Source organism: Dipodomys merriami, unplaced genomic scaffold (genome assembly GCF_024711535.1).
Source record: "Dipodomys merriami isolate MVZ:Mamm:240054 unplaced genomic scaffold, mDipMer1.0.p SCAF_17, whole genome shotgun sequence".
Classification (NCBI taxonomy): Eukaryota; Metazoa; Chordata; class Mammalia; order Rodentia; family Heteromyidae; genus Dipodomys; species Dipodomys merriami.
Window position 1 is genome coordinate 18,132,409 of NW_027203048.1, and position 12,554 is coordinate 18,144,962.

Genomic DNA, 12,554 nt, shown 5'->3' on the forward strand with positions numbered 1-12,554 from the left:
CACTTGGATATGTAAAGCTCAGTCTACCTAATTAGGAATGTGTCAATTTCTCCCAAAGTGCACCAGTCAAAGCACAAGCACATCTAACTTCTACAAGGCTGTCGCTGCACTCCTGGAACTTTTGGAAATACACCAAATGCCACCTGAATGTGTTAGAAATTCAAAGTGACTTCCCTGGGTCCTTCCTCACTCCAAGTATATAAATTTATAAGCACACCACAGAAACTTACAGTGATGTGAATAAATCAGGTATCTCCAGAAAACCATGGGTGGAACATAGTTTGAAGGTAACTGAAAATCAATGCTGGCTAAAAATAATAAAAGAGCATAATCAGTACTTGAGATCAAACACACACATACACACACATACACACACACACACACACACACACACACACACACACACACACACACACACACACACACAGATATACACGTACCCAAATTGCATCTCTATAGGCATCTAGTGCTTTGCTAATCATTTATAAATAAAGGGTAACATTTTTATTCTTTAACATTTTGTCTTTACCTCCTACTAAGTAAATATGGGTAAGGGAAAAACTGAAGATGAACTCCTTGATTTATACAGTATAATTTAATTAGTACTATCTTCTCCTTTTGAGCCCTTACTGTCTGACCTCAAGCTTGAACATCAGAAAGGAACACCATAAATGGATTCATCTTTACAAAAGGACAGATGCCTAATTATCTATTTACCTCTTAATTTTTTACCTGGTCCCACCTCTCAATACTTCAAGATGAGGATTAAATTTCAATAGATTTTTGAGGAAGACACTCAAACCATAGTATTATCTTTGGAGGTTCAATAATGAAGTTCCAAACCAAGAACTGTATTTGTTCCTTCTGAATGATCCTTTAAGCCCCTTTTGCATAAAAGACTAAAATCAAACAAATGAAGAACAGACTCAACTATGGCTCCTCTAACTCATCTCCCGGATCTCTGTTTTATTTGAGAATTCATCAGTAGACTGGTATAAGCAAGTTTCTCAAAAAAGCGGTTCATGCAACCTCACCAGTCTCTTCAACTGCAAATTCCTGAGTTTTGTCTCCACCTGACAACTAAGAATCCAAAGGTTTGATGGCCAAAGAATCATCATAATCAGCAAGCAATCCAGTTGATTATATGAATATAAATACCCTATCTTTTGGTTTGCCATTTTAATTACAAATACTACCTAAAAGATGAAGTGGACTTTGCATAGCAGAACTAACAACAGTGAAACATTTTTAAAATATTGTATATATAGATTTAGAAAGAATGCCGAACACCGGATAGTAAATTCTGATGAGAAAAGTTAGTTTGGTAAGCAAAACTGGCTTTGGAAAAAATTGAGGTTTCCAGTGTAAAGTCAATGGTGTCAAGTTATTTTTTGCAAGCTTTATGTTTTCTTGCAATTCCACATCCCACCACCAATGGGCCTTTCTCCTTTGAGAGCTATCTTACCTGATGTTAACCAGTTTTATAAAAAGTCTCATATATGTGAATCTTGCCAAACCTTGTAGTTGGAAAGTGAAAAAAAATGTATATATATATATATATATATATATATATATATATATATTTATATACATGCATGTGTGTGTGTATGTGTGTGTGTGTGTGTGTGTGCAACAAGTTTATTATTGAAAGTGAAAGTTAAGCATAGGCTCTTCCTAGAAAAGGGCCCAGGTAACTGGGAGTCCAAAGAAATGTTCCATGGGTGTGGCCTTTATACTTTACTAATTCTCCTACCCAAGGACATAATTGGTCAATGAGTACCCATGAGTGAACTTGGGTTTCTTCTTGTTTCCTCCCACTTAGAAACAGTGTAGAAGTCAGGTAATAAGTGGATATTTTTTTAATCCACTTATTCATTCATCCATCCAAGATCAAGATATATATCACTGAATGTCAAGTAATGAAGTAAGAAAATGAATAAGACATGAACTATACTTTAAAGAAACTATCCAAAACTTTTGTAGCCTATTCTTTCAGAACTGGGGCATTAAAAAGCCTACCCAAGCATTATTTAATTCTCTAGAAGAATGTACCCATGCTCCAGCTCCTTACTGTTAGTAAGGGCTCAGAATTTATGAAGTGCCACATTACCATATAGTCTACAAGCAACTAGGGTGAAAAGACAGAGATGCTGCCAAACACTGGACAACATGGAATTCTCCTTACAACAAATAATCCTCTGGTCCAAAAAGTCAATAGCACTGAGATTGAGAAACTCTGTTCCAAAGAGATCAAAAGACATTTTATCTGGGAAATCAAAAAAACTTTGCCCTTATGATGATAGCAGCTTTAGTAGTTGGTGTAGTGGGTTAAGCAGGTGGAAAGCTGCCTGGGAGGAGACTGAGAGGGGAGGCTGAGTTAATGGGAAGTTTATTTATGTAGAACACTCTGATGACAGAGTTTTAAAAGTACTTGAATTAGGTGTATGATACTTTTGAAGCAACAACGTAAGCCACAGTAGAACTATATTATTTTACAGTTTCTATTTCTTAAAAGGGGGAGAAAATAATAGTGCCTACTTATAAGCATTTTGTCTCCAGCTGCAATCTCACAAGTAGGTATTTTATGAAAATCCTTTAAGTTACTGTTAAGTCACTCTCTGCGGTCTTACTGAATTTCTGTGTGCAGATATTCAAATTTATTCGTCAGTTAATGTCTCTAATCTATTAAGTAGGACACTCCTTGTACTGTGAATGACTGAATTTGCATTGTAGAAAGGTTCCTTCTAGTGTCTACTGTTTGAGAAAGAAGATGTTTCTGATGCCAAGAGAGGAGGTAAGTATAAGGTCATTATTGTTAGAATTGTCTTACTTTTATTTTCAAAGGAGTATTGGAAGGCTGTTTTGCCTTATGTGAGAACATCAAAGAGCCCTGTGGCTAAAAGGATGGTATTTCCCTTGGTATTGCTGAAATCTAGTAGAGCCTGTGGATTTTCTCTTGTCCTTGGATAATGGATAGCTGGAAAGGACATGTCTACCTTATCTGTCCACTTGAGATCAATTACTCAAGGCCATAACAACAGATAAGTTATTAAATAAATATGGTACAATGCCTGCCTAGCAAATGTGATATGCCAAAAAATCATAATTACGTAGGTACACAATACAGATTATGTAGGTACACAATATAAATTGCCTACTTGCTTTATAAAACAGGCTTTCTGCTAAAATCATTAGATTTTAGATAAAACCCACTATCATTTTTTTCTAGATTTGCTTCTCTGAATGAGAGTCCAACTATATCATAATTATAGTTTTAACAATGATTAATGTACCTTTGTTGTGACTGTAAATTCATTCTACAAATATATTTATATACCAAGAGTTTTGTTTTGTTCTGTTCTGGGTTGATGTCCTGAGCAATTTCTTGAACAAGATCTCCTCCTAAGAATATAATCACTTTTTCCATAGTCTGAGGAAAGGATGCCTAGAAAACTGCTAACACCTAACTTTTTCCGAAGAATATTACACAAAATTGACTTAACACTCAAGACCAAAATGAAATGTTTTGTTCTTATTCAAAATAAACTAGTTATTTTAACTAGTTTTACTCACATGTATTCCAACAACATTTTGTCTGATAAATGTTCAACTTTTTAAATGTTTCAACTATGAAAGTGACCTTGGCTTGTGGCCATGACATACACACAGTCAAGGATGTCCTTGACCATTCTTTCTCATGATGAAAGAATGAGGGAGGGCCATACTCACTCTTCTCTCTTAGTATGTTTAACTCCACTTAACGGCGTATCCATGACCATACTTTGAGAAGGCTTCCAAAGGTCAGTATAAAAATGCAACTTAAAAACTCTTCTGCAATCTCTGAAGACACTTCATTCTTTTGTTGAAACAATCCGGAAAAATTGCTGATAACCACTGAGCAAGGTTAGTATCCATTAGGCAAAGTACTGGCTATGCCTTGAACAAAAGCAACTTTACTAACAAGATAGAAAGCTTCTAATATGAAATCTATAGCTTAATGAGGTAGCTATATTTTTAGTCAATTGACTCAACCTTGAATTGCTAAATAATATTATAGAGATTGCTAATTTGTTGTTTGTACAAGTCTTTCTAAAATACTTTATTCTTTGGCTTCAGGAATACTGAGCTAGCCATTCTATTATATTCATATGATTAATAATTTGATGCACTAAGCAGCCTTATAAAAGTATTTATTAAATGCATCTTTGTAGTTTTACCAAGAAAGCACTTTCCTTGGAAAGACCATTTTATTCAGTTATCTCCAGAAGTTATTCTTTTGTAAATTTCTTGTGGCTTAGAGATCTTAAAAAAAAAGTGAACAACTATTTACACTAGACATAGTACTATTTTCCCTCTTTTCCCCAAAGTGTATTCCCTCCCTAACTTGAGCCAGGTGGGCACAATAATCTTACAGATAGTAAGCCACTAGGGCTACCCTTCATGAGATAGTATTTTGCAAACCACAAGACAGGAATGAGTGAAAATAGTTCTCAGAAAGGGCATCTTTCAAACCAGAGAAAAAGGTTAAGTATTAAATTGCTCTCTACTTTTGTGTGTGTGTGGTACACAAGGCCTCAGAAATCTGAGCCATACCCCAGCACCTTCTCTCTCTACTCTTAATAAATAAAATGACAGTGGCTAGCCTTCAATATTGCTTTCTTATAAGCTAGAAGATGGGACTGAAAGTGTGCCAACCTAATGAGCATTGATATCCTAAATTCAAACCTCAGTACTGCCAAAAACAAAACAAAAATCACACTAAAAAGTAAACCTTATAAATACAAGATCCTCAAAGCTCTGTCAGTAAATAGAAGCCTATGTATTATACAATTCATCTGATTCCTTAGAGAATCTTGATAAATAGAATAGGGATATAATCACTTTTGTCAGGAAGTTGATGACTAATTTAGTGACTAAGTTCTATATAAACTTAAGTCTAATCCAGTAATGCTGGAGTATGTGAACAGTGTTTTTTTAATTTTTTACAGAATTTATTTGACAAATTATACAAACTACAGTAAGTGAAATTGTGAATCTGAACACCAGTCATAGGAAAAGATGGTGGTTTTTAGTAGACGTTTGCTTGTTAAAAAGGAACATAAAAATCCCTGTATTCATGTATGAAATGTCACAACGTGCAATATGTAGTAATAAAAAAGATTTTAAAAGGAGAGGTAAGGAAACAAATTTCTACTGTTTCGAAATCCTCAGAAGGCAGTCCAAAAGGGTTTTAGTCTCTTGTCGATGCATTCCATGGACACACTCTTAAAATCAGTAAGCAAATTCAAGTGACAAAAATCGTAGAAACAAGGCTCTCTAATGATAATCAAAATAAAGAAGAAGAACCACCGCCAAGCCACGGTCCAGTTCAGGACCAAAGGGGAATGAGTTGCAGGGCAGTGGAGCTGGCCTGCGGACAGGATCGGTCATTTTGCCCTCGGGGTGACATCTGCGTCGGCCGTGCCGCAGGCCGGGTGGCGGGCCGCGCCGAGCCGGGGCAGGCGGGCCGGCTCCGGGGCGGCGGGCGCGGGGCGCGGGGCGCGGGCCCAGCGCGGCGGCGGAGCCACCGGGGCCGGCGCGGGCCAGGCAAGGGGGAGCCAGCTTCTCTCTTCGGGTGGCCAGGCTGCGGGGTGCGCGTCCCGGGGAGCCCTCGTCCCCGCCGCAGCAGGCGCGAGCCGCGGTCGCCCCCGGCCGGCTCCGCCCCTCGAGCCTCCGCCATCCGGGTCAGGACGCGGCGGCCGCGGCGCCGGACCTGTGGACCCGCGGGCTCTCGGGATAGAGCCTGCTGCGTCCGCCGCTTCCGGATCGCCCGCGGGTCCCGGTGCGGGATCCCCGGTCCCCCACGGCCGAGCACCCCGCCCAGCAAACACAGGTGCGTACGGACGAAAGGAGTGGGCGACGGGGACGGCGGGAGGCCATCGCGGCGGCGGGCGCGCTGGAGGCGGAGGAAGCACTTCCGGGGGCGGTAGCTGTGCTTCCGGGTCGCGGCCGCACCGCGAGGTGTCGGGGCGCTCGGGCACGGCCGCGCGCTTCCCGCGCCAGAGGCCCCGCCCGCCGGGGGGAGCCGCACCCCCGGGGGTCGCGCGGGTCTGTTCACGCTGGACGCCCCTTCTCCTCGGGCCGCGGGGGGGGCAGGGGCTGGCGGCACCCCTTAGCCTGGCGGGTCGTGGCGAACCCCGAAGTTTCCGCGGGCATCCGGGTCCTCTCCGCCGCCCCGCCCCGTTCACGGACCCGGCCCAGAATTGACAGCACCTGACGGGACAGCTGACTGAAGACGGCTCGTCGCCGGAGTGTCGGCGTCTGGGTCTCCGCCCAGGGTGTCAGGCGGTTCCTGGGGAACGCGAGCCCAGCTTGCCTGCCACCCGGCTCCTTGGCACGCAGAAGGAACTCACGGTTCGCTCGTTCCCCGGGTTGTCGGTGACGCCCGACAGCCGACGGTGAACGAGCGGACGCGGGCGGGCCCGGAGCCGCGGTGGTCAGCCCAGCACCACTTCCACACCCAAAACCGGAACCCGACAGCGCCAGATCGGTTTTCTTCAGACAGCATTTTCAGGATCGAGTTTTCTTGGCGGCCAACGATTGGATTGACTGCATTAGAATTTGCCTTTCGGTGTTTTGCACCTCTGTCAATCACCTTTGGTTATCGATTACGCCTGGTGTTTTAGATGACTAAAATTTACATTTAAATAACATCTGTCACTTTCCCTGGCCGCAACTGCCTTAGAGATCAAGAATTGTGGCAGAAATACCATGTATTTGATCACTAAAACGTCAGAGTTAAAAGATCTGCCCAATAGAAATTTTAATTACTGTATTGTTAGACCATAGTTCGGGTGTGTGCTACCAATATGGTCACTAAGAGTGTATGAACTAAATTTCATACAACCTTTAAAATTATATTGCAGGCAAGCAACTGTTCTAAATTATTACTTTTATGCTTCATTTTTTAACGTCATGTTTCAAATTATTGGTAGAAAAGCACCTTCATTTTATACTGATAGAAGAGTCAAATAGTTTGAGCTATTGATTCTAGTCCTTGTTGATTCTCATGTCCTTGTTGATTCTTTTTGAATCTTCCAAATGCAGCTAAGTGCACCATGGGAGTTAGAAGGGTAACTTCTCACTTCCTTCTTAGATGACCCTCTAGGTAAATAACTTGACAGCTGTGTGCTTCAGTTTGCTTCTCTGCAAAACCATTCTGACCTTCCACAAAGAGATAATGTAGAACTGTTATAATTCCTAAAGAAAGACCAAAAAAAATTGTTTCTCACATGTTTAAACCTGATTCTGCCTCAGACATAGTCTTTTCTCCTAAGTAGCTTTTGCAGTTATGTTTAATAAATGAATATTTTCAAACCAGGCTATGTAACTTATGTGAAGTTCAAAGTTGGCACCTAGTAGGAATGGGGCAAAGAAAGCACTCAGTATAGGTAGATTTTTAAAAAATAGATGCCTAGATTAGCAGATGGCATCCTACATTAATCTGTGTGTGTGTGTGTGTGTGTGTGTGTGTGTGTGTGTGTGTGTGTGTGTGTGTGTGTGTGTGTGTGTGTGTGTGTGTGTGTGTGTGTGTGTGTGTGTGTGTGTGTATTTTGTTAGCTCTGGACTTCACACATGCTGAAGGATATCTCTACCATTGAGTTATATCCCTGCCTGAATGTGTTTATCAACCAAAACCAAGGGGCTGGGGAGGGGAGAAAAACTGAAGATGATTAAGTTTAAATGATGATTATTGGCATACACGCATACACCCTAGGCATATGGTGACTTGTCTTATCTCTTTTTGTGTGTGATAATCTCAAGATAATTTAGTTTTGTGATATAGTGTAATGTTTTGTGGAAATAAGCATTAATAATTACCTAGAATTTTAGTTTGGATTTACAGATTGATTGGGATCTGTTGCTGGCATATTTCCTGTATGGGTGCAATTGGGCACATGGTTAGGTTTACTGTTTCCAGTTCTCCAATCAGTAAAATTATTTTTTAGTTAAAAAAAAAATCCTGGGGCTGGGAAGGTGGCTCAGTGGTAGAGTACTTACCTTGCATGCATGAGGCCCTGGATTCGATTCCTCAGCACCACATAAGCAAAAATAAAAAAGCCGGAAGTGGCACTGTGGCTCAAGTGGTAGAGTGCTAGCCTTGAGCTGAAGAGCTGAGGGACAGCGCCCAGGCCCATAGTTCAGGCCCCACGACTGGACCCAAAAAGAAAAAAAAAATCCCAAGCAAAATATCCAAGGTCAGGCAAGCCAGATTAAACAACAGGATTTTCTCTGGTTTAAGAGAAGTGATTGTTAAACCTCTGGAGGATTTCATCAACATTTGAGGTAATTTCTAGATTATTTTACCACCAGTCCTTCTCATTAACAATTCAGTTTGCAATAAATTAGCATATCCAAGTAGGATTATTCCTTCAGTTCCTGTGTATGGTGTAGGATAATAATCTAAAGAGAGACATTCTTTTAAGTAGACTTCTCAAATAGATTTTGATGCTTATTTTTTTCAGACTTTATTCCATAGAACTTTTAAAAATTTACATTTAGTTGCCTAGTTACTGTCTATGAAAAATTAATGCTTTGGCAGAATATGTGGAATCTTAGGACAGAAGCCATAAGAAGCCAAGTTTCAAGTATGCAACCCAATTCAAAATTTACATCTTTCCAATACTTTTGTCCCAGTTCTCACAAGCTGTTGTTTTTCTTCCTATTGAGCACAAGATACAGAGAGCTTTCTTAAACTCCTACCACAGTATCTAACCACCTACCTGACTAGTCACACAACTGCCCTTTCATTACAATGAATGAATGGTTTGTGTTCTCACCAAGGTCATCCCTTGTGCCCTCGAGTTCATTGCTTTTGCCTTCTCTAGTTCATACTGTATAGTTCTCTACTATTTCTTCTACATCACCAGATTTTTCTTTATTGGATTTTTGTTGGCAAACAAAAATGCTATTATTGATCTTTTGGTACCATTTCTTCATTTTTTTCCCTTTTCTTGGTGCCATAGGTAGCAGTAGTTTAGGTAGCCCTAAACTACTTACTGTCTTTGAGAAAGTTTCAGGAAAAACAAAGATACTGGTCTTCTTTACCCTTTGTGTATGTCTAAAGTTTCTAATTGTTATTGTTTACCTTTTGCTTGAAAAACTATTAACATTTCTGATACTACAGGTATGTTGGTTAGGAATTCTTAGTATTTCTTTATCTAAAAAGAAATAATTATTTTACCTTCACTGAGTACAGAAATGGAAGTGGAAAGTTTCTTCCAGCTTTTCAGGATATTACATCTCATTTTCTTGCTTGACCAGTCCCCTGAGACCACCTGCAGTAATCTTATTCTTTCTTTATGTATAATGTGTCCTTTTATTCTTCTGGCTTCTTTAACAATGTCTCTTTATCACTGATTTTTATTATTCTAATAATATTGTACCTTGGTTTCCTTTTCTTATTCTGTCTCACTTAGGTTGACTTTCTTGGATGTATGGCTTTATAATTTTTGTTGAATTTGGGGATGTTTCTGTTTTCCTTTCTAACTCCATCCATTTTTTTAAACTGCTTAGTATTGCCCTATAAGCAATGCTTGTTTTGTATTTTCCTCTGCATTCTTCATCTGGTATAATTTTTATTGCTCTATCTTCATATTTGATGATTTTTGGTTGTCTTACCATTAATTTTCTACTTTTAATCAAGTTTATTAAAAGAAATTCTAAGTATTTTATTTTTCTTCACAGAACTTCTGTTTGCTTCAGCTTAATACTGAAGACTTAGTAAGTCTAAGACATCTAGCACATTGTGTACAAATAACATCAGAAAAAGTTGAGGATAACTTTAATTCTTAAATAATTTTCTCAGAAATTTATAGTGATACTTTTGCTTTAATAAACATAAACATAAGTTTATAAACATAAACTTTATAAACATAAGTGAAGGATAAATTTCCTTTTAGGTATGCAGAATAGAAACTGAATTAAAAGTTATTTTATACTAGATTTCATTAATATCCTTAAAGAAACTACTGTCATTGGATCACATTTTTTTTTGTCGGTTGTGAGGCCTGAACTCTGGGCCTGGGCACTGTCCCTCAGCTCTTCAGCTCAAGGCTAGCCCTCCTCCATTAGAGCCACAGTGCCACTTCCGGCTTTTTCTGCTTATGTGGTGCTGAGGAATCAAACCCAGGGCCTCATGTATTGGAGGCAAGCACTCTACCACTGAGCCACCTTCCCAGCCCTGATCACATATTTTATAGAGGTACTGACTTACAATATACTTTAGCTTCCAGTTTATCATGTTAAATTGACTTTCATTAATTGAAAAACACTAATATTGCTCTTGGACAAAGTCAAGAAAAAACATTCACTTACATTTATGCTTTTGATTTTAGAAACAAAAGACAGGAAATGCCTCATTCCACAAACAAAGAACTGGTACTTGGCATCATGGTGGGAACTGCTGGAATCAGTCTGCTGGTTTTGTGGTACCACAAGGTCCATAAACCAAGAGCAGCAATGAGTTTACCTACATTTCTTTCTCTGGGGAACTCATTTGATTCAATCACATTTCAAGATGGAAAGTGTAGTGATGAAGGAACAATAATGATCTTTCAAAGAAGGCAACTTCAAATTCTGGAGAAACTCAATGAATTACTGACAAATGTGGAAGAACTTAAGGAAGATATCAGATTTCTTAAAGAAACTATCCCAAAGTTGGAAGAATATATACAAGATGAACTTGGAGGAAAGATTACAGTTCATAAGACAAGCCCTCAGCACAGAGCTAGAAAGAGAAAGCCCACAACTGTTCAGCCATCAGCAACAAGTAATAGTTCAGAAGAAGCAGAAAGCGAAGGAGGGTAAGTTTCCGTATTTCCCATGTGGAATTGGTTATTTATTGCATTATTGCTATTATTTAGTTTTATGTATGTCTATTTTGCTATGAATAAGAAATGAAAATGAATTATTTTGACTTACATGATAATATAACCTTGCTCAATATCGTATATGCTAGATTATTTTTAGACCACATTAATGAAAGGAATATTAGTGAATAGTGGTAAGTGGTGTTATAAAACTAATTAGCAGTCACTAATTGCCAAAATTAATAATTATTTTTATGTGGTCCCTAAATGACCTCTTATATAGGAACTCCCTAAACCAATACTGTCAAATAGAATTTACTGTGATGATGGAAATAGGCTACATCAATGTCACCTTAGTGTAGTACCCACTAACCATCTGTGGTTGGGTCTTAAGCACTGAAAATGCGGATGGTACAACTGAGGCAGTGAATGATTTTGTATTCTATTTCATTGTAATTAGAGTTTTACTTAATATTAAGTAAATTTAAATAGCTACTGGGGGCTAGTAGATACTGAATGTGCAGAAAATGTAAGTTTCAAACTTATATGGATTAATTCGTTGAATTCTAACACAAAGAACATGTAATTGTTTTTTCAGGTAAAAACACCATATGAAATAAGAAATCGTTTCTGACTAGTATTTTTTGGAGAGCAAAATAGACTGGTTAAAAAAAATAAAAGCACTAGTGAATATATTATGTAAGCTGAACTTCTTGAAGGCAAGAACCTTATATCTTCAATATGAAATTCCTAATGGCTTAGTTCTATGCCCTGAACAGAGTAGTTAATATTACTTTCATGAATGATCATCTGCAAAGTTGCCATGGAATTGGGAGGAAGTATTTGGAGGAAAGATATAATAAAGAGTAAGGATAAAAGGGTAATTGCATAAAGAAATGTAAATACTTGGTCATAAGTCTTAGAGCTCATTGCTAGGACTAGAATTGTTAGGCACCTTTTTCATGACCTCCAGGGAAAAGATACAATCCCCAAGGATTAGCTTTCAGTGACCTACTTCCTCCAACTATTCCCTACTTTCTAAAATTTCCAGAATCTCCCAAAATAACACCATCAGTTGGGGCAAAACCTTCAATTCATGCACATACTTGAGAGACACTTAATATCCAAACCATAATATCCAAACTATATCCATATGTTACTAAATCATACGTCAAAGGTACAAATTCATATGTAAGATAATTCTTTTTTAATGTTTAAATATTATTATTATAAAGGTGATATTCAGAGAGGTTACAGTTACTTAGTCAGGTAATGAGTACATTTATTTTTGGACACTGTCACTCCTTCCCTTGCTGTTACCCAGTTTTTCCCTCCTGTCCTTACCCATAAGTTGTATAGTTCATTCTCAAGATAGTGTCTAGTCAGTACCACTGCTGCATTTGTATAAGAAAATTCTTATGTCACCATACAAATTATTGTCAGATGTTTGAATTTTAGCCAACATGATGGAGTTTACTCATTAATTTCCAGTTTGCATTTCTTTTTCTTTCTTTTTTTTTCTTTGCTGCTCTGAAGCCTGTACTACAGAGTTTCATGCCCTTGCTTAGCTTTTTTGATCACAATTGATACTCTGCCACTTGAGTCATGTCTCCAGTCCAGCCTTTTCTGATGGTTAGTTGGAGATGGACCCTTGCAGACTTTCTTCTCCAACTAGAAACTAGCTAGGATTATAGGTGTAAGCCC

The 12,554-nt window shown here is 38.8% G+C and overlaps 1 protein-coding gene across 3 annotated transcripts in view; it reads left to right on the top strand.

Annotated features, from left to right (window-relative positions):
* The first annotated feature begins 2,415 nt into the window (after positions 1 to 2,415).
* Rmdn2 (regulator of microtubule dynamics 2) overlaps positions 2,416 to 12,554 on the top strand; it is a 48,536-nt gene continuing 38,397 nt past the window's right edge. The window contains exons 1-2 of one of the 3 annotated variants that reach the window (XM_070025400.1): positions 2,416 to 2,573; positions 10,377 to 10,844. In XM_070025400.1, coding sequence (XP_069881501.1) covers positions 10,393 to 10,844 — 452 coding nt within the window. In that variant the 5' untranslated portion in view covers positions 2,416 to 2,573; positions 10,377 to 10,392. Of the gene's footprint in view, positions 2,574 to 3,755; positions 3,904 to 5,787; positions 5,873 to 10,376; positions 10,845 to 12,554 lie in introns of those variants that run through there. The other 2 variants (XM_070025398.1, XM_070025399.1) reach the window with 2 other exon arrangements.